This window comes from Lissotriton helveticus, chromosome 11 (assembly GCF_964261635.1).
Source record: "Lissotriton helveticus chromosome 11, aLisHel1.1, whole genome shotgun sequence".
In the NCBI taxonomy this organism is placed as follows: domain Eukaryota; kingdom Metazoa; phylum Chordata; class Amphibia; order Caudata; family Salamandridae; genus Lissotriton; species Lissotriton helveticus.
In genome coordinates, this window is record NC_136072.1 from 517286541 (window position 1) to 517314306 (window position 27766).

The window sequence follows — 27766 nt, forward strand, 5'->3', positions numbered from 1 at the left end:
TTCGGCTACTTCTTTCATTCCTTCGTGTAGATTGGTTTTAGCTGTGTTTGGGTCTTTGGTGAGGGAGAGGATCAGCTGGGTGTCGTCTGCGTAGGAGATGATGTTGAGGTTGTGTTGACGCGCGATGGGTGCGAGGGGACTCATGTAAACGTTGAAGAGGGTGGGACTGAGTGATGATCCTTGTAGTACGCCGCAGATGACTTCGGTGGTCTCTGATTTGAATGGGGGGAGGCGGACTCTTTGGGTTCTTCCGGCGAGGAATGAGATGATCCAGTCCAAAGCTTTTCCTTGTATACCGATGTTGCTGAGTCGTTGTATGAGGGTGCTGTGACAGACTGTTTCGAAGGCGGCGGAGAGGTCGAGTAAGATGAGGGCAACTGTTTCTCCGTTGTCCAGTAGCGTTCGGATGTCATCTGTAGCTGCGATGAGGTCGGTTTCGGTGCTGTGTTTGGCTCGGAAGCCGGACTGTGAGGGGTCGAGGGAATTGTTGGATTCAAGGAAGGTGGGGAGCTGACTATTGACGGCTTTCTCAATGACTTTGGCAGGGAATGGGAGGAGTGAGATGGGGCGGTAGTTCTTAAGCTCAGAGGGGTCTGCTGTGGGTTTCTTCAGAAGGGCGCTGAGTTCGGCGTGTTTCCAGCTTTCTGGGAAGGTAGCGGAGTTGAAGGAACAATTGATGACATCACGGAGATGGGGTGCGATGATGGAGTCTGCTTTGTTGAAAATGTGGTGGGGACATGGGTCGGTTGGTGATCCTGAATGGATGGAGTTCATCAGGCGGATGGTGTCTTCAGTAGTGATTGGGTTCCAGGTGCAAATGTTGTGAGGGTGCTGTTTTGGTTCGGGGGTGGGTGGAGTGGCCTGCTCTTTGGACTGGTTTTCAAAGCTGTTATGTATGTCGGCGATTTTGTTATGGAAGAAAGAGGATAATGAGTCGCAGAGGTCTTGGGAGGGAGTGATGTCGTTTGTGCCGGTGGTGGGGTTGGTAAATTCTTTGACGATGTTCAATAGTTCCTTGCTGTTGTGGGCATTGTTGTCGAGTCGATCCTTGAATGCTGATTTCTTGGTCGATCGGATCAATTGGTGGTGTTTGCGTGTGGCGTCCTTGAAGGTGGTCAGGTTGTCAGTGGTTGGGTTTTTTCTCCAGGTTTTCTCGAGAGTACGACATAACTTCTTGGATTTTTTAAGGTCATCGTTGAACCAGGGGGCCTTTTTGGTACCTTGTTTGATCTGGTGGTTTTTCAGGGGTGCTAATTCGTCAGCGCTGTGGGTGATCCATTGTGTGAGTTTGGTGGCAGCTTGGTTTGGGTCCGATGATATAGTAGGAGGGTTTTGGTTAAGCGATGTGAAGAGTTGGTCGGTGGTGATTTTGTTCCAGTTTCTTCGAGGGATAGGTTGTGGGGGGTTGTGGGTCGAGGTCTTTTTGTAGCTGAAGTGGACGCAGCTGTGGTCCGTCCAATGGAGAGCTGCGGTGTGATCGAAGGAGATGTGTTTACTGGAGGTGAAGATAGGGTCGAGCGTGTGACCGGCGAGGTGGGTGGGGGTGTCGACAAGTTGTTTGAGTTCGAGATTGGCCAAGTTGTCCAGGAGGGTGGTGGTGTTGGTGTCGTATTTATTTTCCAGATGGAAGTTGAGGTCTCCCAGTAGAATGTATTCCTCGGAGGGAAGGGCGTGTGGGCTGATGAAGTCCGTGATGTCTTCGTTGAATTTTGTGCGAGTTCCTGGTGGTCTGTAGATGAGGGTGCCTCTAAGTGTGGTCCTGGGGTCGGTGTGGATCTGGAAGTGAAGGTGTTCTGCGGTAGCGAGGTTATCGTCGGAGCTGGTCGTGACTCGGATGGTGTTCTTATGGACGATGGCGATGCCTCCTCCTGTTTGGTTGGTGCGGTCTTTTTGGATGATCTTGTAAGCGCCAGGGATGGCTATGGCGATGTCGGGCGCTGATGATGCGTTCATCCAGGTTTCTGTAAGGAAGGCGACGTCCGGCGATGCAGAGTCGAGTAGGTCCCAGAGTTCAGTGGCGTGTCTGTGTACAGAGTGGGTGTTCAGCAGGATGCACTTCAGGTGGTTAGAGTCGGAGCTGTGTTTGGAGTTGGTGGAATTGGTGTGGGTCCTGATGCAGGCGAATTTGCAGGAGTGGCAGGCGAAGGGTCCATGGGTGTGTCCTGGGGCAGCTTCGCAGCATTGTGGTGTGTGTCCGGGGTTAAGGGCAAAGAGGGTAGCGGTGTTATACGTTATACGGGTGAAGTGGGTTTTGCGGGGACCAGGGGGTCTGGCGCTGGGCGCAGTCCAGGCGCGGACGGGCGTAGACGGGCTTACCTTTGGCGCACCTTCGGCGCGCATGGGGCGCGACCGCTGCGCGTGAATGCATCTGTCATAAGTGGAGAAGTGGAGGGGGGAGGGGCGAGGGAGGGTCAGCTGGGAGGCGGGGCCGGGCTGTAGAGGACGGGCTCCGAGGCACAAACAACAACAAAAATGGCCACAAAAGCGAAACTAGAGACAGGCTGGGGCACAAAGACGAGTTAAAGAGCATAGGCAATGTGTGCTTAAAGCGCTACAATTATCGAGGCACAAAGCAAGCAATGCACTATCCAGAAAAAGCAACACAGATAGCGCTACAGCTGGGACAAATGAAATGCAAATGAAAACACAGTGCTTCAATCAATTAAGGCGCTCTAAATATTTCTAATACTTCGACAATGCTAATCTCTCTACAGCGCTATGGCAGGCAGAAGCTAGCAGGTTTTGAAGAGCAGATCTGAGCAAAGAGCGCAGCCCAACGATACCAAAAGAGAGCTGGGAGCGAGGGGAGCAACCGCTGCTGAGAGCGTCAGGACGGTCACTTCCAGGTGCACTACTGCTTGGGGGGAAAAGTCAACTTTAGTCCTGAGGCCCTCAGCAGCCAAGGCAACTTCTCCCACAACCAGAAGCTTGCCAGGAGGCCCATTTTCAGGGTAGTGGAGAAAGGGGGTGGGCCTTCCGCGAGTTGCAGCTTTTGTTTTTTGGGAAAGGGGGCCACGTGGCCCCCTTCCCTAGACAATTTCGACCCGAGCCCCATCTCCTGGGGCCCAGCCTTTATTTTTATTTACTTTTCACTTGGGAGGGGGTTGCACTGCCCCACTTCCCATGACTATTTCGGCCCCGGGGACCCCATCCTCCAGGGAAGTTTTTGTTTTAAATCAGGAGGGTGCCAGTGTGGCCCCCTCCCCAAGCCGTTATTGCCCCAGGGACCCCCTCCCTGGGGCATGGCCAGCTCATTGGGGACCGTGGGGGAGCCTCAAGGCCCCCACAGTCCCTGCCAGCTCCCCGCCTCCTGCAGGAGCAGTTATTGCTTTTGAACAGCTGGAGCTGTAAACAATTCTGCTCCGCTTCATGGAAGATAGAGCATCTTTAATGTTCTTGCTTCCATGAAGTGGACCGAATCTGCTATTGTGGGCTAAGCAAAAGTGCCCCTGGGAGGTGGTTGTTCCAGGAGCTGGGGGGGGCAGAGCGGGCCCCCTCATTGTCATTGTTACAGCTCCGGGGAGGTCGTGGTCCCCAAGGCATGGGGTTCTGCAAGGCCCCCTTATATTGTTTCCATGGCCCGGAGAGGTGGCGGTCCCTGGGGCTCTGTTAAGCCCATGGAGGACGGTCCCGTGAGCCCCTCTCTTATATTAATCATATGCCCCTGGACCTGGCCCAACTGGGGGTTATTTTAAAGCAAGTGTGGGAGCCTGCGCTTGCTTTTAAAAAAAACATTTTTGCTGTGAATTTGCAAATATCGCAGATTTGCTGCAATTCTTCTTTTTTTTTTAAATGGTTTTATGCTGTGACGGGGTCCCAGGTGGTCTCCAAGACCATGACTTGGGGATCAGGGTATTCCTAAACTGCCCCCTTTTCTTTATTTTTACTTTTTTGGGGAACTTGGCTTGAAGCCAAGTCTTAAAATGGCTGCCAATACTTCCTGGTTGAAGTGTTGGCAGCCAATCAGAGCAGTGCATTTCCCTGCACTAGCTCCTTTTGTTCACGGAGACTTCGTGACTAGAGGTATCACTATGATTTTAAACTTACATTTCTCAAAAACTACTGAATGGATTTACACCAAATAAGCAAATGGCACCTCCTTGAACCAACATCTACTTCCCTGTCAAACCTGGTGTAAGTCCGTTCAGTGGCAGTGGCTGTAGGTGTGGCTAAAGGTTCCTATGGGAATTAACATTACATACGCACCCTTATATCATGCCTCAAATTCTTGGTCCCTACTGCACGGATCCCTCTCAACCTTTCTATGACAACCAGAATCTACCTTGACACTTTTGGGGGACAAATTCATTAAGATTGGTCAAACTACGCCAAAGTTAAAGCCAAGTCAAAAAATGCTTTTCCTATGCAAACTAGGTCCTACCTATAACTACCTATTGGCGACCACCAAAATTCAAATTATTGAATTTCCCCTCATCCGCCACAGAATTAATCAATCCATTACTGATCAATTCAAGGATGTGTAAGTCACTGGGCTAAAACCCTGCTATCATTTGTCAACGAATTTCCATATTTCATGATCTGCAGTAGACAACGGGAAACTCAATAATTTGAATTTCACTTGAAGAAACATGCAAACTAGAACGGGCGCGTAGGATTTAAAGTGGCGCCCATACTACAGTGAAAGAATTCTCTATTGGTGTGCAGGATAGTAAGTCGTGCCTGTGCAACAATAAAGAACTTCTCCCTTGGTGACTACTGGCAGCCCACTAAGAGTTTAATTAGAGAAGGAGAACTGAATATATTCCCATGGGCATGTCAATAATAATGCAGGAAATATTTCCGGTCTTGGTTATTAGTTCATTCATGACAAGGCTGTTTTTTAACATGTGCTTTTGTGACACTCAGCTTTGATCAATATCTACATGCCATAATGGCCATTGTAAATTTAGTATACAATTATAATTTCACAATCCTTCTTCTATGTCCATATTTTGTTACCCAATGGGGGAGCAATTTGGTGAATTTAATTGCATTGACAGTGGGATGTATTTTACATGACCAACGTTGAGAAAGGCAGTTATGCAGAAACACATTTGCTTGGAGGAAGATCAAAAGTAATTGTTGAAATGACCCAGTGAGTGCCCGCACTTCTGTTTGGGGTGCTATGAGAATGCTACCATGAGTCCACCCTCAAGAGCGGAGCACACGTCAATAGTGTTTGCCAGCATTGGCAGAGCTTTGGAAACATGAATATATGTATACATATATACACACACACACAATTTATAGCACTCATTCAACTTAAGAAGAATTTGACACATTAATATGATATTAAGAAGAAAAGAAGAAGCAAGAAACAGAAATAGAAATACAAACCTCAATCTAATGTAAAAAGAGACTGGTCAGTCTAGAGCAAGGCTCTTCTCAGAGCACCTCAGGAAGCATTTGAGGAACATACATGAGGCTGGAACTTATTTTAGTTTAATCTGTAAAATATAGGAAGATTTCTAGAGAACAGTTAAATTAACCCAGCATTTGTCTACAGTTCTAGGAGCTGGGGTAATCCAAACATCTGAGGTGTGGAATAGTTTGTATTCAATAATTCAATCAAGCACTCCTGGGTTCAACTGGAGCACATCAATCAATCAATCACAACACTTGTATAGCGCGCTACTCACCCGGAAGGGTCTCAAGGCGCTTGGGGGAGGGGGGGCTGCTACTGCTCGAACAGCCAGGTCTTGAGTTGTCTCCTGAAGGTGAGGTGGTCCTGGGTCAGCTGAAGGTGGGTGGGGAGGGAGTTCCATGTCTTGGACGCCAGGTAGGAGAAGGATCTGCCTCCAGCGGTGGCTCTCCGGATACGTGGTAATGCGGCGAGGGCGAGGCTGGTGGAACGTAGCTGGCGGGTGGGCGTGTGGAAGGTCAGGCGGTCGTTGAGGTACTTGGGGCCCAAGTTGTGGAGAGATTTGTGTGCGTGGGTTAGGAGCCTGAACGTGATCCTCTTGTTGACGGGGAGCCAGTGCAGGTTCCTCAGGTGGCCGGAGATGTGGCTGCGTCGAGGGATGTCCAGGATGAGTCAGGCGGAAGCGTTCTGGATGCACTGTAGTCTTTTCTGTAGCTTGGCTGTGGTTCCGGCGTAGAGGGTGTTTCCGTGGTCCAGCCGGCTGGTGACGAGGGCCTGGGTGACCGTCTTCCTGGTTTCGATCGGGATCCATCGGAAGATCTTGCGGAGCATGCGGAGGGTGTGAAAGCATGAAGAGGAGACGGCGTTGACTTGTCTGGTCATCGAGAGGGAGGAGTCCAGGATGAAGCCCAGGTTGCGTGCGTGGTCTGTCGGCTTGGGGGCGGTGCCCAGGGCTGGGGGCAACCAGGAGTCGTCCCAGGCGGAGGTTGATGGTCCAAGGACGAGGACCTCCGTCTTGTCCGAGTTCAGTTTCAAGCGGCTGTTCTTCATCCACTCCGCGACGTCTTTCATCCCTTTGTGGAGGCTGGTTCTGGTGGTGGCGGGGTCTCTGGTGAGGGAAAGGATCAGCTGGGTGTCGTCGGCGTAAGAGATGATGTTGAGGTTGTGTTGGCGTGCGATGGCTGCGAGAGGTCTCATGTAGACGTTGAAGAGGGTGGGGCTGAGCGATGATCCTTGCGGGACGCCGCAGATGACTTCGGTGGCCTCGGAGCGAAACGGGGGGAGGCGGACTCTCTGTGTTCTTCCCGCGAGGAACGAGATGATCCACTTTAATGCCTTCTCTTGGATGCCGGTGTTGCCGAGGCGTTGGACTAGGGTGCGGTGACAGACAGTGTCGAACGCTCCGTTGTTTCCCAGTTGTCGAGAAGGGCTCGGATGTCGTCGGTGGCTGCGATCAGGGCGGTCTCTGTGCTGTGGTTGGCTCTGAAACCGGACTGCGAGGGGTCGAGGGATCCATTAGTCTCGAGGAAGGCGACCAGCTGTCTGTTGGCGATCTTCTCGATGACTTTGGCAGGAAACGGGAGGAGCGAGATGGTGCGGTAGTTTTTGAGGTCGGTGGGGTCTGCTGTTGGTTTCTTTAGTAGAGCGCTGAGCTCGGCATGCTTCCAGCTTTCTGGGAAGGTGGCGGTGTCGAAGGAGGTGTTGATGACGTCTCAGAGCTGGGGTGCGATGGTAGTGTCGGCCTTGTTGAAGACGTGGTGGGGGCAGGGGGCAGTCGGAGATCCGGAGTGGATGGTGTTCATCGTGCGGGCTGTGTCTTCGGTGGTCACTGCGGTCCAGGTGCGGGGGGACGTGGTGGGGTGCCCTGGTTCGGCGGTTGGGTGAGGGGAAGGTGTGCCGAAGCTGTTGTGGATGTCGGCAATCTTGCGGTGGAAGAACGAGGCGAGGGAGTTGCAGAGGTCTTGTGAAGGGGTGATGTCGTTGTTGCCGGTGCTGGGGTTGGAGAACTCCTTGACGATGCTGAAGAGTTCCTTGCTGTCGTGGGCGTTGTTGTCCAGTCGGTCCTTCAGTGCCTTCTTCTTGGTGGTGCGGATGAGCTGGTGGTGCTTGCGGGTCGCGTGTTTGAGGGCGGCCATGTTGTCGGTGGTCTGGTCGAGGAGCCAGGCTTTCTCGAGGGTGCGGCAGGTCTTTTTGGAGTCCTTGAGTTCGTCGGTGAACCAGGGGGCCTTCTTGCTTCTGGGTTTGCTGGGAGGGTTCTTCAGTGGTGTGAGGTCGTCGGCGCAGGCTGTCAGCCACTGCGTGAAGTTACGGGCTGCTTCGTTGGGGTCCGGTGTGCTGGCGGGTGGGTTCTGGCTGAGGGAGGTGGTGAGCTGGTCGGCGGTGATCTTGCTCCAGCTTCTGTGAGGAACCTGTTGCAGGTGGGGGTGGGTTGTAGTTTTTCTGAAGCTGAAGTGGACGCAGCTGTGGTCGGTCCAGTGAAGTCCGGTCGAGTGGCTGAAGGCGATTTGCTTGCTGGATGAGAAGACGGGGTCAAGCGTGTGGCCGGCATAGTGGGTGGGGGTGTTCACCAGTTGCTTGAGTCCGAGGTTTGCGAGGTTGTCCAGCAGGGTGGCGGTGTTGCGGTCCTTGTTGTTCTCTAGGTGGAAGTTGAGGTCCCCTAGGAGGATGTAGTCGGCGGAGGGGAGGGCGTGTGGGCTGATGAAGTCCGTGATGTCTTCGCTGAATTGCGTGCGTGGTCCCGGGGGTCGGTAGATGAGGGTGCCTCTGAGGGTTGTCTTTGGGTCGGTGTGGATCTGGAAGTGGAGGTGTTCGGCGGCGGCGAAGGTGTCGTTGGAGTCGGTCGTGATGCGGAGGGTGTCCTTGTGGATGATGGCGATGCCTCCTCCGGTCTGGTTGACGCGGTCCCTCCTGATGATCTTGTATCCATCCGGGATGGCGATGGCGATGTCGGGGGCTGAGGAGGCGTTCATCCATGTTTCAGTGAGGAAGGTGACGTCTGGTGATGTTGTGTCGAGCAGGTTCCAGAGTTCGACGGCGTGTCTGTGGACGGAGCGGGTGTTGAGCAGGATGCACTTGAGGTCACTGCTGGGGTTAGGCTTGGCGGGCGTGGTGCATGTTCGGAGGCAGGTGAACTTGCAGGTAGTGCAGGTGAAGGGTCCGTGGAAGCGTTTCGGGGCGGCCCGGCAGCAGGCGGGGTTCCGGCCGGCATTGAGTGCGTTGAGGGTGGCGGCGTCGTATATCTGTCGGGTCGTCTTGCGTCGGTGGGGGCCAGGGGTCCTGGCACTGGGCGCGGTCCAGGCGCGGACGGGCTCAGATGGGCTTATCTTTGGCGCGCCTTCGGCGCACAATCGGTGCACCCGCTGCGCGTGACCGCCGCGCGTTCGCCATTTATGGTGAAGTGTGAGGGAGGGAGGAGCAGCTGGGAGGCGGGAGCGGAGAGGGCACAGAAGAAAAAGGGGGCGTGGCCGCGATCACGGCGGCGGGAAGCGGGGCGGGCAGAGAAATACTAAACAGCACTGGGGATACAGAAAACAGCGTCAAACACAGGACTTGATAAAAAAGATTAAGGCAGCACAGATGGGAGAAAAAAACTGGTGTTAGAGGCACAAATGGGGAGAAATACAGACAAACAGAGTAATTCGGCACAAATACAGAGATAGCACCCGCAGATATGGCGAGGGCCGGGATCAGCGAGGCAGGCTCTGCGAGCAGCAGTGGGGCGAGGAGCACACGCAGCAGCCGGTGGCCGTGCGGCGCGGGGGTGTCCACATGAGTCTTTCTGTTTGTGAATCTGATTTTTTTTTTTTAAATGTTGTAGGTGGAGTACATTCTGGTGTTTGGTAACAGAAATAGAACTATAACCCTTGCCAATATTTGCCCATTTGGTTTACTGATATTTTGTGCATTATGGGTTGTTTTTGCTCTGACTGACATGCATCAAGGAATTTCATTTAATATCCAGAAAGTACATTGGCTAGTTCTTTAAAAGTCTCAATGACACCTCACTTTAACGCTATGTCACCGTTTGGATAGGACAGACCATTCACTGCTTTTCAAGACTATTAGAAAAAGGGAAGACCATTAGGGAAGACTTGCAGTCTATCCCCATAGCAAAATGACCTGCATAAGGATGCACCCAGGAAAGTGGTGCTGATAGCACCAGCAAGAAGAAGATGTAGTTCAAGATTTTTTCTGAATGCTAAGTCATGATTGTCGAAGCAGTACTTGCACCTCTATATCTACATCTTGAGTTATTGTGTTGGAGGTTAATAGGACCTACCAAGTAGGACCAGAGCTTGTAGAATTGTGCCAGCATATTCATCACCACTTATAGAGTTTGCATAACTGGAGCATTGAATAAAACTCACAAGTAAAAATATAAGACTCAAGAGAGCATGCAAGACAGTTGAACCATCATGAAGCACTGCTTAACAGTGCTTATACACTACTATTTATTTTGAAATCTATTTCTTTAGGGGTTTTGTAAAAAGCAAGCATTCAAGCGTTTGGGAATCAGGTTGCACAGATCAAGAGAATGTCTTCTGATGACTGGATCTGCTTGATGCTGGAGAGGGTATATTGCACTGAGTCAGGATGGCAAAGATGTGCAGGTTCCAGTATGCAATTGATAGAGATTAGTCTGAATAAAGTAGAGGTGTTTTCAAAGCTGGTATTTTGAGAGCCAATACATGTTCCTTCAGAGCTGTCTTTGAATCTGGAAGACTAATACATGTAGCTCATAGTTGAAAGGTGTACACCCTTTATATCAAAGTCAGAATGTCAGGAGCCCAGGGCCATGGAGTGCATGCAAGGGGGCACATGTTGTGCCGCCCTGTGTGCAAGGACCCTCGTACCTGCACATCATGGACTGCACAAGTCCATCCCGTGCATGTACTGCCTTTGATGTTCCCATGGTGGTGCCTGTTACATAGGCACCGCCATGGGAACGCCAATGAAGCACCCGCCAGTGACTAAAAATTTTATAATGTGCCTGGCTGTGCGCACATGGGTTTGGCGGTGTGGGGTGGCAGCATGGCGGTCCCACTCTCACACCATCAAACTCGTAATCAGGCTGTTATTGTTAATATTGAAAAAACTAAGACCATGACTTTTTCTAAGAGTCCAAAGAAATGCATCTGATATTTAAACAGTGTCCTCGTAGAGCAGGTTAGCAATTATAAATATTTAGGTCTCACCTTTGTGAGTAATTTAAAATAGAATACGCATGTAGTGAAATTGGGGACCTTACTTTTTGCTATAGTAAAAGCCCTGTAAAGGTTTGAGTCCCCTTTTAGGGACTTTATAGTGGACCGTATAAAAAAAACAATAATTGTTAAATGAATATATCAAGTATTGCACAGAGCTGAATTGCTCGCTATTGAGCGTTGAGTCAAATTAGAGCTATTAGAAAACCTCTGTTTGAAAACTGTTTCAGGCCTTTCAAAATCTCGATGATCCAAGCACAAAGGCTAAAGTTAAGTCATGATTCTTAGACACCTTTGGCTTGGTCTCTAGTTTTAAAGTTCTGTTTAAGTATGATTCGAAATGATAGTCATGAGAAACTTGCATCTATTTTGTTAAAGGAAATAATACTATGGGCTGATAATTTCTCATGACCTATTATAAAATTTCTAACAATTTCTGAATTAGAAGTTGATATTTTTTAGATTAAAGAATAGCTGCCTGTAAATAATATATATAGCCCTCTTTGTGATCAGGTTAGGGAAGGCACATTTGCAGGTGATAGACGTTACCTTACAGCAAATCAATCAGTACATCACTTTATCAGAAGGCTGGGAGATGTTGAGACTTTTCCATCTTTGTTTCAGGTCCCTGATAAACCAATACAGAGTATTATTCTCTATTAAGGGATAAGAATAAAACAAGGCAGGAGAATTTGTATCCTTTGGGGGAGACTCTTTGAAAGCAATGGGTATTGTATTTGTGATTTTAGGTTGAAATATTCTGTAATCCATCTTGTTTTAGATTGTACCATCTTTTTCTGTGAAAAGAAATATACTCTTGAACATATTTTCAGAAAGCAGGGTAACGGAACCAGGAATGCAGCATGAGTCACTGTATGCCTGATGAAGTATTTCAATATTGTAATCAAAATTACAAAGGCTATTATGCTGATAAAGAAGAGATCTTTTTGATGTGATCTTGAGATTTATATGAAGGACAATCTTGAGAAGATTTGAAGTTCTGTAGCAGACAATATATTGGGGTATTGTGCAATATTTTGTGAATTCAAATTTGTTTTTAATTTGAAGAACTATCTAAAATTATTATGATGTCAATTATGTAGTGGAAATTTTGAAGATTGGATGTATTTTGGACTAAGTATCTCTGAATAAAATATGTAAAAAATAGGTTTTTAAAACTTTGGCAATACACACCACACAAATATATATGCTTTGCACCTCTTTTTTTTCTACACAAACTATTGTGTGTGTGCAATCTATTGCTATTTTAATTTTATTTAAATGTTCCAATTTTGCTTTTCTAATTTCAATTTGTTTTGTTTTTTGAAATTTTTTATATTTTTTCTTTGTGTTGTTTTGGAGGGTTTTTGCTAGTGTACTAAAGTGCACTATTAAAACAAAATTTAAATTGTAGATATGTTTTTCTTAAATATAGTGTCATAGGTTTGCGTGATGGATATTGTACTATTTTAATAATTCATTTTCAGGGAGCAAAGATGTGTATTTCACTGGTTTACTGATTCGTTTTTAAGGTGTATGGATGAATATTGCACTGGGTGCTTACTACATTGTAGGCCCCTGGATGACTGTTGCAGCAATTTACTGATTCGTTTTTAGGGCACAGAGATCAGTATTACACCAGCGTGCTGATTACTTTTTCGTGTGCAAGGATGGGGATGGGCTATTTTACTGATTCATTTCTAGAGTGCAGAGATGAGTGTTGCAAAGGTTTGCTGATTCGTTTTTAGAGTGCAGGTATTGCAACTGCACAGGGTTAATGATCCGTTTTTGAGGTGCAGGGATGGTTATTACACTGGTATACTGATCAATTTTCAGTGTGCCATTGTGTGTATTGCACCAGGTAACTAATTAGGTTTGAGGCTGCAGGGAAGGTGTTGCACTGGGTTAGCAATTCGTTTTGTAATGCAGGAATGGATATTGCACTGATTTTTTATTAGATTATAGTTTGCCATTGGTAGTATTGTGCCAGGTTACTAATAACGTTTTAGGACACCAGACTGGGCATTGCATCAGTTTTCTGATTACTTTTTGGAATGCCTAATGTGTATCACACCGGCCATATTTTCTAGATGCTATAAGTCTAGCTGTGGAGTAAAGAAAGACTTTCAGTGTGTTGAGTGATGAATGTGTTATAACTGTTCATTTAAACATTATAGTGGGTGTCTTTGATTGTGTTCATCAAGTGTGGGCTGAAAGAGTGTGTGCCAAGAAATTCCTCGAGAGGAAAAATTGGAACGATTTGAAGAATAAATTGAGCCTAGATGTGTGAAAATGTACTGCACAGAAGATCTAAAAACAAGACATAACAGTAGAGTTCATATGGGGATGTAATTCATCAATACCAGTTGAAAAATGTGCCATGTCTAAACTTTGATCACAGCTCCACATTATCAGGTTCTGTAGGTCTGAGTTAGACATGCACTTCCACCTTTTACAGAAGCTGCAATATCTAGCAAAGGAGTCATTTTGATAGTGGCTTTATAAATTCTGGATTCACATTTGAGTAGATGATTGTCGTTCTTCTTCTTCTTTTCTTCTAGCATTTTCAATGATTTCTTTGTTTTTAGTGACTTTAAATCAGATGTCCTCTACCTAATGATCTTCAACCAGAGCTGGAACTGATGCTTCTTATAGTGGGGTTGATATTTATATGCCAGTAGATGTGGACCCTGGGGAAACGAGAAAAGAAGCCTAATGCTTTTTCAAACTGTCACTAATAGAAGCTCAGTTCTATATTCTGTGCAACTCGTCAATAATTCTAATTTACATCAAAATATAGTCTGCTCCATTGATCAAGTTATGAAATAGACACCTTATTGTTTTTAGGTTTTACCTGCACGGCGCTTGAGCTGTGCTTGTGAATTCTCTTGTATGTAATATATCTTAAAAGGGGGCTCTTATCAGTTCCCATTGCCAATTTATTGTGTGCATATGCTTTTGTGTGGAACGTTTTTGTTGTTTTTTTGTTAACTTCCCCTGGCTGCATGCATTTACGATACGTCTGTAAAAGCTGTTCACATTGTTTGAATCCCATTCACTGTCAAAGTCAGATCTCTTCGCATAGAAAAGGAAGACATTTTCTATCAGTATGCTGGAATGCTTGCTTTGTATTACTTAGTTGTGTAAGGCAGATGCTTTAGCCTTAGAAAGATTGTGGCATTTCATATTCATGTCTCAGTAACTTTCTTTGGCCTTTTTATGCATTATCGGATTGATTTTTACAACTTCATCTAAATTTTGTAATAAACATTGCACTTTAAAAATAAAGTAAATATATAAGAGCTAGACTATATTTTACTACTAAACAGGCAACCACAAGTGCAGTTACCTTGCAGACAAGATTTGAATGGTGCAGCAGGTGTGGTAGCACCGGGCCCAAAAGTTGTCAGAACTCCTCTATACACATACATTTGCTATATTTGACTACTAAACAGGCAGTCACAAGTGCAGTTACCTTGCAGACAACAGGGTCAGGATTTAAATGGTGCAGCAGGTGCAGTAACACTAGGAGCAAAAGCACAAGGCACCCCACTAAACACCTGAAATTGCTTTATCCTACTCTAAACAGACTGTCACAAGTGCAGTTACCTTGCAGACAACAGGGTCATGATTTGAATGGTGCAGCAGGTGCCATGGCACCAGGACCAAAAGCTCCAGGCACCCCATTAAACATTGATTCTTACAATATTTTACAACTAAACAAGCAGTCCCAAGTGCAGTTTTCTTTCAGGCACTAGGGTCATGATTTGAATGGTGCAGCAGGTGCAGTGGAACCGGGCCAAAAAGTTGTCACATCTCCTCTAAACTCCAAATATTGCTAACGTTTACTACTGTACAGACAGGTCTTGACTTAAATGGTGCAGCAGGTGCAGTGGTGCAGGGGCCGAAAGGTGTCATAAGTTAACAAAAAAGAAATATTGCTATATGTTACTACTAAACAGACAGTAACAAGTGCAGTTATCTTGAAGGCAAAGGGTCATTATTTGAGTGGTGTAGCAGTTGCAGTGGCACAAGGGCCAAAAGTTGCCATAACTCCTCTAAGCACATAATATTGCTATAAAAAAGGGGCTTGATTTGAAAGGTGCAGCAGGTGCAGTGGTACCAGGGCCAACAGCTCTAGGGACCCACTAAACATTAAATATTGCTATATTTAACTACTAAATAAGCAGTCACAAGTGTAGTGACCTTGCAGGCACCAGGATCATGATTTAAATGGTACAGCAGGTGCCGTGACGCAGGGGTCCAAAACTCTAGGAACCCCTCTAAACACCAAATATTGCAATATTTTACTACTAAACAGGCAGCCACAAGTGCACTTACCCTACAGGAAGGAGGGTCATGATTTGAATGGTGCAGCAGGTGCAGTGGCACCGGGACCAAAAGTTGTCATATCTCCTCTAAACACCAAAATTGCTATATTTTACTACTAAACAGGCAGTCACAAATGCAGTTATCTTGAAGGCAATAGGGGCATGATTTGAATGATTGAGCAGGTGCAGTGGCATTGGGCCCAAAAGCGGTCAGAACTCTTCTAAACACATAATATTGCTATTACATCAATTAATTCTATTATTTCCCTCTTTCATTTCATTTTTCAAAATGTTGCTATTACTTGCCCGCACTATACTACTAGAATCAGCACAATATATTTCCTTGTTGTACATAAACAAGTCAAAACCCTTTAACCGACTTTCTGTAACTTATATTTTACAACTACTTATCAAGCTACAACTTACGAACAAAAACTAGCATATCAATAATCACATAGGCGAAACGTAATGCATTTACCAATGCTTGTTACTAAGAGTGCACCTTTACAAACAAGATTACTGTTAGGTTAAGAGGCCTCACAACATCTCCTCTAACAGCCACAAGAGGGTACTATATTAAAAGGAAATGTTTGAAAAGTGGCCTGCTGGCTAAGGTAAAGGGAGAGTTTTTTTGTTTTTTATTTTTTATTTCAACAAATTTTATTACACATTTTTATAAAGAAGATACAGGAACACATTAGTAGATCTCTAAACGGGGCTTACAACGTCACCCCTTTCTGTATGTACCCTTCTTATGATAGTGTTCCAGAGTGAAAAGAGAAAAAGAAAGAAAAAGAAAGAGGAGAGCTATGAGGTGAATGAAGAGATAGTTTAAAAGAAAAATTATATTATGCCTGCAGCTCCAAAAATTATTGCTGCCACCACACATAGTGCCTGACTTGAATCTCGGCAGACGATTTATTCCACCACAACGGTGACAGACATTCCATCTACCGAAATATAAATCCTCTTATTTCCTATGGGATTTTTATTTCGGTGGAGTGACCCACACGCCGAGATCTATGTCAGGCCCATAATCTTTGTGTTACTCCATGAGATTTGTATACTCGCTTTCTTGGATTAGCAAATGTGGTGCCATCTCACACTGTAGTGGCACCCTTATGATATGACAATGTTTGTGTCTCTGGTGACATGGGATCTTCTGATAATCCTAATAAATTAGGTAGCGAGACAAACCATTACAACATCCAGAATTGGTTGTATGACATTACAACGCATGCTAATACATCACATGCCATTTCATTGCGGTTTTTACAACACAAATCGTTACAACGACTTGCGTTGGAGGGCGCTGGATTTAGGAGTAGTATAATTTACTATTCCAACTCCAGTCTACATAAAGTAGGGAAGGTGTTGGATAGTAAATTATACAATTCCTTGTCCTAGAGTGCCATCCAGCGCAAGTCGTTGTAACAACTTGCGTTCTAAAAACCGCGATGTAATGGCATCGCGATGTAACGACCGCGTTGTAAACGACGTTTCCCTCCAGAATTACACACAGTACCGACTTAATCCAAAAAATGCAACGAGGAAAAATAATGATATGTGTTTTTTTTATAAGAAAAGTGTAGACACACACACACTCGAACAGTGTAATACACACACACAAGAAGAGACAAATACCATAGGAGTTTATATAGAGGCCTACAAATGTTTAGTTACAGAAGGAACATAAAATAGCTTCTTATTTAATGCAAACATATCAACATTCATAGGCAACTAAGGCAGCATGCAGCGCAAATACATATGAAAATCAGAACCTTTCCTGTACTTACATGCTATGCGGACAGAAGCCTTCCTGCTTTTTGATGTTCCTAAGTGGCTCCAAGCGACACACTGACACCAATAATCCTCGGGCCCATGAAAGTCCTCCACCTGCTGCCGGGTCACATTGATATACACCTCCCGGATCGTCAGCCCTGCAGGGGGGAGATGTAGAACGGAGAGCTCAGCATCACATAAAAGCTGGAGCCAGGCGCCTTCTCATTAATTAAACATTTGCATTTGTTATCAAGGCCCAGCTTTAATTACTTGGACTCTGATACACCTTGTCTAATTAAATTGCAACCGCTGAGTAGGTCAAAATGCAAAGCTCAAAGTGGCATATAGCAATTGAAGTTTTTTTATCAGGATAGTTTTTTTTATATAATTGTAATTTTTTTGTAAATCTTTGGCTGCACTATACAAAGAAAGAGTTCGTGTTTACTGGGCGCGTTTAAGATTTGTGGAAATCACTGATCAATGTACAAACAGTCTCAGATGCTTTGTGAGCACTTTAGTTAAATATTGAAAAGCTCTCCCCAGTGGGGCATTATAACATTTTATAAATACTTTGATGATGACACGTGCTTTTTCGAGGGTTTTTGCTGATTTAGGCAAAAATGACTAAGTACACCGTATTAAACCTGCTCATTCCATGTGCCTCTGCGCATGGGCACATTTACACACTACAGCAAATCAACAAGGAATTTATTTATTATTTGTTTGTTCATTTAATAAAGTTGTTTTGGATAATATATGCCATACACACGAATTGATTACTATACAATACTGACTTTAAAATAGTACTCCCTCTGATTAATCAGTAACAAAAGTTGAAAATGTACCTGCTATGCAAATGCAATTATAAAAATACCACCCCACTTAAAGTTTCACATAAACATAGCTGTGACATTTGCCTGTCAACCTTCAGAAATTAGGTTCACCAAAACTGATTGCATACATAAAATTATCTGTGTTCTTTCTATAAGGAAATTTTAAACTCAGCAAACGTTATCCAAACAATATGGACTATGTATGTTGCCTAGAAAATTAATAGTATGTTTCTTTCCTTAAACAATTTAGTGTAAAGACATGAGGTGTTACTATTTCTTGTTGCACTTCAAAAAAGCGACACAATATTAAATTGTGTAAGGGGTTCTTCCTTCTAGGTGTAGGTCCCTGTAATGGAATTTGATGAGGCGTCATCAGTAGAAAACTGCTTATCACAGTTGGTGACTAATCTTTGGCATGTCACTCTTAAGCCTTGCTCAAAATTAACAGATATATTCAGGGCCAGTGGAATTATGCATCAAGGGAGGGCCACATTATGTGAAAGAGCCTACTACATTCCACAGTAAGAAAAGGTAAATTATGTGGCGTAATGCACCACATTTTGTGATAGGATTACTTCATTAGTTTGTCATTGTTACATGTTCTTGGCATACGTTTCACCTCATTTGTATCAGTTTAGGACACAACAGAAAAGTGACACGTCAACATTTGCAAAGGGCCTTCCACTGTGAAGGAACATGTTTTGTGGCATTTATAGTAACATTTGATCTTTTTGAGTTAGGACCAATTTTGTTTTTGTTAAAATTGGCAGATTGTGCAGCAGATAATGGATCATGTGGCAAATGGTTGTATGCATTACAACAAATGCCTTTACCATGCATGCCTTTACAATGAAATGGTATGTGACAGGCAAGTTAAACCCCAATTATACATATATAAAGGTTACAGGGACATTATAGTTAGGCTCAGATTTCACTCGTACAAAACCATAGAAATTCAGGAGTTATAGTTACCTGAGCTAACTATAACTTATGCCTCCGTAATGCACTGCATATTACCTCACAGGTTCTATCACTCATGACATGGTTAGTGACATCACTGATGACATCACTGATAACATCACGGATAACATCATCCAGTGATTGTGAGTGTTTACTAAAAGATTCTAATTGTTAAAAATATATACCAAGGTATCACAAACTCTGTATCTCCGTAGGTGAGTGAGGGTGTGTGGCTGTATGGGTGAACAAGTGGATGTGTGAGTAGCTGTATGGGTGAGTGAGTTGGTGTGTAAATAGTGTATGGATGAGTGAGTGTGTATGTGAGAGACTGTATAGATGAGAGAGTAGTTGTCTGAGGTGTTGTATGGGTGAGAGAGTGGCTGTGTCAGTTGCTGTATGAGTGGCTATATAGGTGAGTGAGTGGGTGTGTGTAGGAAAGTGCTCTTTTTTGCATGTTTACTTCCTACTTTTTGGCTGACACATGATACACTTTTGACTTGGTGTTCCCTGGGTCTCTGCCAATCAGGTTCACAGGGCCTGTGCTCTTTCCCAAAGCTATACCTCTGTACACACAATTGGCACATCTCTGGACACAGATAAAAGGTACCATGGGTACCAAGGGCAATGTGACCAGAGAAGGCCTCTAAAGGCTGAAGCAGCTATTGTGCCACCCTCAGAGGCCCTGCACCTTGACACCCACACACTGCCATTGCAGGCTGTGTGCTTTGTTACAGAGAAAAGTGAAGAGTAGATGTGTGTGCCATGCCTGCAACCCACTGCCTGGGGCCTAGGTACGTCACCCCTCTAGCCGGCTACACTAGCCCCAGGGGAGGGTACAGTGGCATGAGCACTACACCCCTACAGTGTCTAAGTCCATTCTTAGACATTGTAAGTGTAGTAAATCCATAAAGAGCTTATGGTCTGGGAGTTGGTCGTTACGAACTCCACAGCCCCACAATGGCTTTACTAAAACCTGGGAAGTCTGGTAGCAAACTTCTCAGCACATTAAACCAACACTGATGCCAGTGTGGATTTTAATATAAAATGCAGACAGCGGGCATCTTAGATATGCCCACTGATAAGCAACTAGCCCTGGTGTGGTTTCTAAATGGCTGCCCACCATTTGCCAACACCAGACAGGTTTCTGGACCGCTGGGTAGGGAGACTCCACTCTCCGGGCCCAGAAACAAAGTCCATCCTGGGCAGAGGTGTCATGTCTCCTCCCCCAGGATGGGTTGGGTCCACGAAAGGGGAAGCTTCAAAGGCCTGCCACCTTTGTATGCTGTCCCTGCCTTTTGCTGTCCCTAGCAACTGGCCCTCACTGATTTGACCCCCACTTTTGGCGGGAGAATCAATGAGAAAACCAAGCTAGGAGGAGAGGTGTGCCAATCTTTTCCAACTCTACCCCTCAGGTAGGGGAGGCGATGTGAAACACACATCTCAGTCCTCTCCATCTTAGAGATGAGGGGACCCAACCAATCAGGAAGAGGCTTATGCACCCTCCCACTGGAAGGTGGCATAATAGGGGGTGCATTCACCCCAAGGAAGGGACCCATTGGTCCCGATCGGCACACCCCTGTGAAGCCCCTAAATGTAGAATTTAGGGGCAACCCTGAACCTTGCCTCCTCAGAGTCAAGGAAGAAAAAAGATGGAACAAAGAGCCGTGCTGGCCCAGGAAGAAGAGGGCACCTACTGTTTTGGCCCCAGCCCAACTGGCCTGTCCCGACTCAGACCTGCCTACAGTGAAGAAACCGGTATGTACAGCAGCCAGCAACCCCCCCAGAGCCCGGAGGCCCTACATGCACTGACTTTACAGACTATGTCTCCTGGGAGCACCGGATTTGTTCAACAAAGACTTCAAGACCAGAATTCGGGCCCAGGCGGTTCTGTACTACTCTGCATCAAACGCCCATGGCCCGAGTTCAAGTAGCCCAACACCATGAGGAGGTCTTCCCTGTGATCCTGCCCTGGAATCTGGTGATCCCCAACCTCCCTCAAGCTTTACTATGACGGTTACAGCCTCAACCTAAAGGGTCCTCCCAACTGCGACCTGAGCTGGTAAGAAGGCCCTTCGCTAAAAGACACCACTGTACTCGATGCCCCACTGCCTTGGGTGGCGCAATCAATGGTGTCCAGGCGTCCCTCAAGAGCTCAACTTACCTCTCCAGCCAGTGGTCACCTTCAGTAAGTCTCCCTGCCCAAGCTTGAGGTCTCTTTGTCGAACTGAAAGCTTCCATTGTAATCCACAGGGTCCCTGATTTCTCCTTGGAACACTGCACCAACCGGCGGCCCCTGTGGCACTGGTGATGCAGTTTATGTGCTGATTGTTGAACCCTGCAGTGCTGACCATAACCCAAGGAGCTTTGCTCTTACACCCAAGCGGCCTGCTCATGAGCATCCCTGAGTGGAGGCCCCCTTAGCCCCATTGGCTAACATTGGGTCCTTGCACTTTGCACCCAGCCGCCCCAGTGCCGCTGGTGGTGTCATTTGAGTGCCTACCTAGACCTTGGGGAACCTTGGTCTAACCCCCAAAACTCCCACTCATAAGTCATTTACTTACAGGACAAACTGCTGAAAAATATTCCCCATATGAACCAATGTTGTGATGTTTTGTACCTGAAAATATTCTGTTGAGCTGAACTTTGTATGAAGAGAAAAACTAAATTGCAAACCCCAAAAAGTCTTACTTGCCTTGTATTGTGAGATCCTCTGTGTGGTATTTAGGAATACCACACTGAGTAGTCGATATTATCCATGAGTGATCTAATAGTTTTCCAAAAGTAATTACTGTGTCATTTAACCTGTTTTGAAAGCCAATACAAACCTGTAATGATTGCAAATTCACCCGCACCCACACTTCTTTGTAAAGTCTTGCATTTGAGAAAATATTTTTCTTACCTGTGTCAAGTCCTGCTTGGTTCTAAAAATAAAACATAAATATACCTTTTTTACACTTACCTAATTAGTCTGGATTCAGCCTCTGAGTATGTGCTATCAGTCGTGTGTGAGTGAATTCAATAAATGCTTAACACACCGTCTGGATAAGCATAACTGTTCGCCCCCACACTATCACAAAGAGAGCTGTTAGTACTTACCTAATTTGACCTCTTCTATACCTTTGGGAACTCCCTGGACTCTGTGCACACTATGCCTTACTTTGGTGTAGTATAAACAGAGGCAGCTTCCTACAGTGTGTAAGTGACTATAAATGCTGAATGAGATGGTGTGTGCGTGACTGTATGGGTGAGTGAGTAAGTGTATGAATGTCTATATGGTAAGTGTGAGGGTACATGAGTGGCTGTATGGGTGAGTGAATGGATGTGTGAGTGCCTGTATGGGTGAGTAAGTGAGTGTGAAAGAGGCTCTATGGGAGATTATATGGTTGTCTCATTGACTGTTTAGATAATAATAATAATAATAATCCACATTTGTATAGCGCACAATCACCCGTTAGGGTCTCTAGGCGCTGGGGGCCGTCGGGAAGATTAAGCAAGCTATTGCCCAGAGTCGCATGGTGCTGGGCTAACCTGCCGCCGGAGCTGGGGATCGAACCTTGATCCCCAGATTCCAGCGTCAGTCGCCCTGGCCGCGGCACCACACCTCTCCCACCCTCTCCCTAGATGACTGTACATGTGTTAGTATATGTATGAGTAAGTGAGTGGGTATTTGAGTATCTGTATGGGTGGGTGACTGGCTGTGTGAGTGCTATATGAGTGAGTGAGTGTATGTGTGAGTGACTGCATGAGTGAGTTGGTCAAGAGTATTTGTATGGATGTGCGAGTGCCTGTATGGGTGAGTAAGTGAGTGTGAAAGAGGCTCTATGGGAGATTTTATGGTTGTCTCATTGACTGTTTAGATGACTGAGTACATGTGTTAGTATATGTATGAGTAAGTGAGTGAGTATATGAGTATCTGTATGGGTGGGTGACTGGCTGTATAAGTGCTATATGAGTGAGTGAGTGTGTGTGTGTGTGAGTGACTGCATGAGTGAGTTGGTCAAGAGTATTTGTAAGGGTTTGCAAATGGGTAAGGGAGTGATGTGGGGGGTCTGTGGGTGGTTGTGTGAGAGTGGGTGTGAGATGTTGCATGGGGTGTGAGTAGGTGTGTGAGTGGTTCTGTAGATAATGTCATCAGTGATAACATCAGTGATTTAATTTAAGATGTCATCAGTGTTGTCACTGGCCATATCTTGAGTGATGTAATATGTGAGGCCATAAGCTGTGCATTGCAGGGGTGTAAGTTATTGTTAGCTCAAGTAAATATAACAGCTGAAATTCCATCGGTTTATATGAGTGAAATCTGAACCTAACTATAATGTCCCTGTTTTTTTTCAGTGAATTTCAATTTTTTTTTTCATTCTATGAATTTCTATGATTTCTATGGTTATTTCCTAACTGTAATTATTTCCTAAATCTAACTTGTAACCTTTGAGAGTGAGTGTGAGAGTGAGTCCATGAGTGTCTCACTGAGTGTGTGAGCATCTCAATGGGTGCGTGAGTAGGTGCCTGAGTATCTGAGTGGGTCTGAGAGTGGGTGCATGAGTGTCTGAGTGGGTGAGTATCTGAGTTGTTCTGTAGGTGGGGGCATGAGTGCCTGAGTGGTGTCTGCTCATTTTCTGTCTTTTGTCTGCATACTTATGACCTTATTTTGCCTCTTTCAGATCGTTGCTGACCTTTATTTTTCCTCCTTCTGCTCATTTCTTGACTTTTCCTATACATTACAGACCTATATTCTGCCTCTTTCTGCTAATTTCTCACCTTTATTTTGCATCTTTCTGCTCGTTTGTGATCTCTACTTTGCCACTTTCTGCTCATATCTGACCTTTATTTTGTCTCTTTCTGCTTGTTTCTGATCTCTATTTTGCCTCTTTAGGCTCATTTCTGACCTTTAGTTGGCCTTTCTATTTCAGACCTTTATTTTGCCTTTCTCTGTTTATTTCTGATCTCTATTTTGCCTCTTTCTACACGTTCCTGACCTTTATTTTGCCTCTCTCTGGTTGTTTCTGACCTTTACATTGCTTCCCTTCTACTCATTTTTGATCTCTATCTTTATTCTCTTTCTGCCTCTTCCTGCTCATTGCTAACCTTTATTGTGCCTCTTTCTGCTCGTTTTTTTGTCTCTATTTTTCCTTTCTGCTCATATCTGACATTTATTTTGCCTCTTTATGCTCGTTCTGATCTCTATGTTGCCGCTTTCTTTGCGTTTCTGACCTTTATTTTGCCTCTTTATGATCATTTTGTATCTTTATTCTAACTCTCTCTGCTCATTTCTGACATTTATTTCACTTTTATCTGCTCATTTCTGATCTCTCTTTTGCCTCTTTCTGCTAATTTCCGACCTTATTTTGCCTTTTTCAGCTCATTCCTCACCATTATCTTGCCTCTTTCTGCTCAAAGTTGCCCTTTATTCTGACTCTTCCAGCTTATTTCTACCCTTTATCTTGCCTCTTTCTGCTAGTTTTTTGCCTTTATTCTGCCTCTTTCTGCTCGTTTCATACCTTTATTTTGCCTCTTTCTTCTCTTTTGCCCGGGACTGTGGTGGAAGTCTCAAGGCCCCCGCGGTCGCAGCTGACTCCCACCCTCCTGTGGGAATTGGCATTGCTGTTGCACAGAGGGAGCTGCTGAAAAGGCAGCTCCCTCCATGATGGAGCAATTATTTCAACCCTTTCCATGCCCCCTTGTCAGTGGGCACAGAAAGAGATGATACCTCTGATCCCAGCAGGCAGGATCACTTTGACACCTCCTAGCTGCTGGAACCGGAGTGTTTGCTTTAGCTTGGTTGGAGCTCTCACAGCTGTTGCCACGCCAAAGAAAACAGATAAGTACAGGTGGTGGGCACCCAAGGACATAACAGGAACCAAACCTGAGAGATAGCAGTCCCAAGGGCCATATGGCTCCAGGAGGGGGACCATGTGGCCCCATGGCCCCCATCCTTTGATCTGCATGGGCCAACCTTGGGGAGGTGGTGGTAACCGGGGCCGTATTTGGCCCGGGAGAGGGTTTGTGTGGCCCCCCTCCAAAAGGTACATTTTTAATTTTGACCCAGGGAGGAGGTGGTCCCTGGAGCCGGGGGTCTGCATGGACCCCCTTCATTTTGTGCATTTAGCCCCAGGGAGGTGGTGGTTCCCAGGACTTCAAAAAACCTAGGAACGGGATACATACAACCCCCCTCCTTTTTTTTAAAAAAAGCACAAGGGAGGTGGTGATCCCTGGGTCCAGAGGGTCCACATTGCCCCCCCCCATATGTTTATGTAGCCCTGGGGAATTGATGATTCCCCAGGGCATATAAATGCCCTTGGAGAGGGGGGCACATGCTCCATCTTCCCTTTATATCTACTAAGCGGGATGCCCCCAGGACCTGGCTCACCTGGGGGCTTCATTTACAAAATTGCAGGAGACTGTATCCTTTCTGTAGCAATCTTTTGTTTAAAGTGTTTTTTTGCTGTGGTGGCATCTCGCTGGGACCCCAAGACCAAGGCTTGGGGGGCAGGGTATTTCTACACTGCCTCATTTTCTTTTTTTGAAATGTTTTTTGTGGGACTCCGCTGAAGTTCAGTCCCAAGATGGCTGCCAACACATTCTGGTTGAAGTGTTGGCAGCAATCAGATTTAAGCATGAGGACTGTCGGATATTCGGAGGAGCTGCATCCCTATATATGTAAATTTGGATTTCTTTTAATACGTCAATGTGAGAAGGACCCCGTACTTACCCGGAGACAAGGGGGATCACAGTCACGAATCCGGCCACCACGTCCCTATTCATCTCCTGTGTTTTCACAGGAGAACGCTGTACACCGGCAGGACCTGGAAGTTCCGCCCCGTGCCCCGGAAGAGACGAGCACGAACCAATCAAATGCGCACAGAGTGAGAGTTCAGGGTGTGTGAGCGCGGAAGGAGGAACAGGACGCCAGAGCACCGAGGAAGAGAAAAGAGAAGACGCGGGACCCGGTTGGACTGAAGACGCGGGACCCGGTTGGACTGAAGACGCGGGACCCGGTTGGACTGAAGACGCGGGACCCGGTGGAGACCCAGAAGACGCAGGACCCGATTCGGAGGACTCTAGACCTGAGGACGAAGAGGAAAGCTGGTCGGAGGACTGGTGGTGTCCGGAGGACGCTGGAAGGCGGCCATGACTCAGGAGAGTTACGGCGGGAGCCGGTGAGTGTAACTGGCTCGGGGTCACCAATGTACGAAAGGGAGGGAGGGGATGGAGTAAAGGGCATAAAGGGAGGGCAGAACACTGAATGTTGATAGTCGGGCACCCTGTTCCCTTGAAACCCTGCATGTTTCTGCACAGTATACCCTCGACAAATCCCTGCACGTGAATACACGTTAATTACCAGTCATAGTCACTTAAAAGAAAGGCATAATCCTGACAACCCTATCACTATAAGAAAGCTGGTCAATACAGAGAAAGCACAACGGTGTGGTGATGGGAAAGAAACTCTTAACATACTGAAACATCATTCTGACGGTTCCCCTATTATTTCTTTCGTTCTTCTATGAGCCTCCGGAGAGACCATTCCAGTCCGAAAGAGCAAGCCGGGAAACAAACATCTTTACCAAACCCTGCTTACAGCTCGTCCCAAGAATCATCTGAGGAAGAAGAACAAACCCTTGACCAACCTGTTCCATCCCATTCTGTTATCAATAAACCCCTTTCTAAACCATTATTGCAGCCTCCACGCCTGTTTATCAAGCCTGCGCTCCCACAGTCAAAAACTACTGAACAGATTTACACCAATTTATACAAATGTCGCTTTTCTGCCAAATTTGGTGCAAATCTGTTCAACAGTTCTGGCTGCAGTCATGCCTAGAGCACATTTTGTGACCCCCCTTTTTCTCAGCCTCACTTGACAGATAATACTAAAACTTTCAATACAGAAGCTGAAGTGAGAGTTGTACTAATTTTCAAAATGTTTACCCAATATCCTTACCCACCCCAAACCCTAAAAATACCCTTACCACCCAAAAGCCCTACCCACCCCTAAACTCTAAAAAATACCTTTACCCCCAAAACCCTTACCCACCCCAAATCCCTAAAAACACCTTTACCACCCAGTATCCTTACCTACCCTAAAATTGCCAAAACACCTGTACCACACAATACCTTTCCCTACCCTAGAATCCCCAAAACACCTTACAACCCAATAGAACTTATCCACCCCATAATCCTAAGAAGACCCTTACCACCCAATACCTTTACCCACCCCAACTCCCTAAAACACCCTTACCACTTTACTAACCAATTCCCTTACCCACAGCATAACCCTAAAAATGGCCTTACAACCCAATACACTCTACCTATCTATCTATCTATCTATCTATATATATACAAACACATGATTCAGCCACTCCACCAAACCCTTGCAGTAACTCCACCAAGCCCTTACAGAACCTTTACTGTTCCCCTGCATTAAACTCACCATAATCTTGCAACAACTGCATCAAACAATTCCAGTGACTCCACCAACCCCTTTGAGCAACTCAACAACCTCTTCCAGCACCACCACTAGCTACCCTTTTTCATCAACTGCATTTGTCTATTACAGTGCCTCCAGCCGTCCTCTGTGGTTCCACATATTTATTACAATGCACATCAAAAGCATTGCAGTACTCTCAGTCTGCACCGGCAACTCGTTTATCCAGTTATTACTGAGATTACATTCAACCTCTCACAGTCCTACCAAATTACAACGTAGGAGCGGGCCTTTAATGGCCAGTAGAACCCACTATGGAGGGCTCTAAGGCTATACATGAACACATGTTGAGGAATGTGTTGGAGTTTGGAGCAGGTTCACGGATTGGAGGCAGTACATGATTTCAGACGCAGTGCATGGATGTGGCAGAGAGGTGCATGAGCTCAGACCCAGTGCAAACGCAAGGAAATAATTGTAACTTTGAAGATGAGACTTTTTGAGAAAAGTAATTAATTTGATCGAGAAGAACATGCTTAGATGTAGGTCTGTGCTCATTGTGCCACTGAACTTTAAATTGTAATTGGGTTAACAGAATTATCACCAACTATGCAATTACCTTCACTCTGGTAAATCTATTTTCCAGCCCACTTGTTCATGGCAGTCAGTCTGGAGCACATTTCTCTAAACGTTTTCTTCTCCTCCAAGGTCCTAAACCATCTCCAAATGCAAGTTCTCAATTAGTATCCTCTTAACTAAAGTGAGGCAGCAAATGTCCCATGTCCTACCCTCCCTTCCACAATACTACTGAGATTATGGGCATCGGTAATTCCAGGGTACAGTATTTACCGTTTAACTGATTATAGCATGTGGGAATC

The 27766-nt window shown here is 45.8% G+C and overlaps 1 protein-coding gene across 1 annotated transcript in view; it reads right to left on the reverse strand.

Annotated features, from left to right (window-relative positions):
* UNC5D (unc-5 netrin receptor D) overlaps positions 1-27766 on the reverse strand; it is a 1369357-nt gene that overhangs the window by 670982 nt on the left and 670609 nt on the right. The window contains exon 4 of the mRNA XM_078666140.1: positions 16694-16837. Within this exon, the coding sequence (XP_078522266.1) occupies positions 16694-16837 (144 nt within the window). The remainder of the gene's footprint in view (positions 1-16693; positions 16838-27766) is intronic.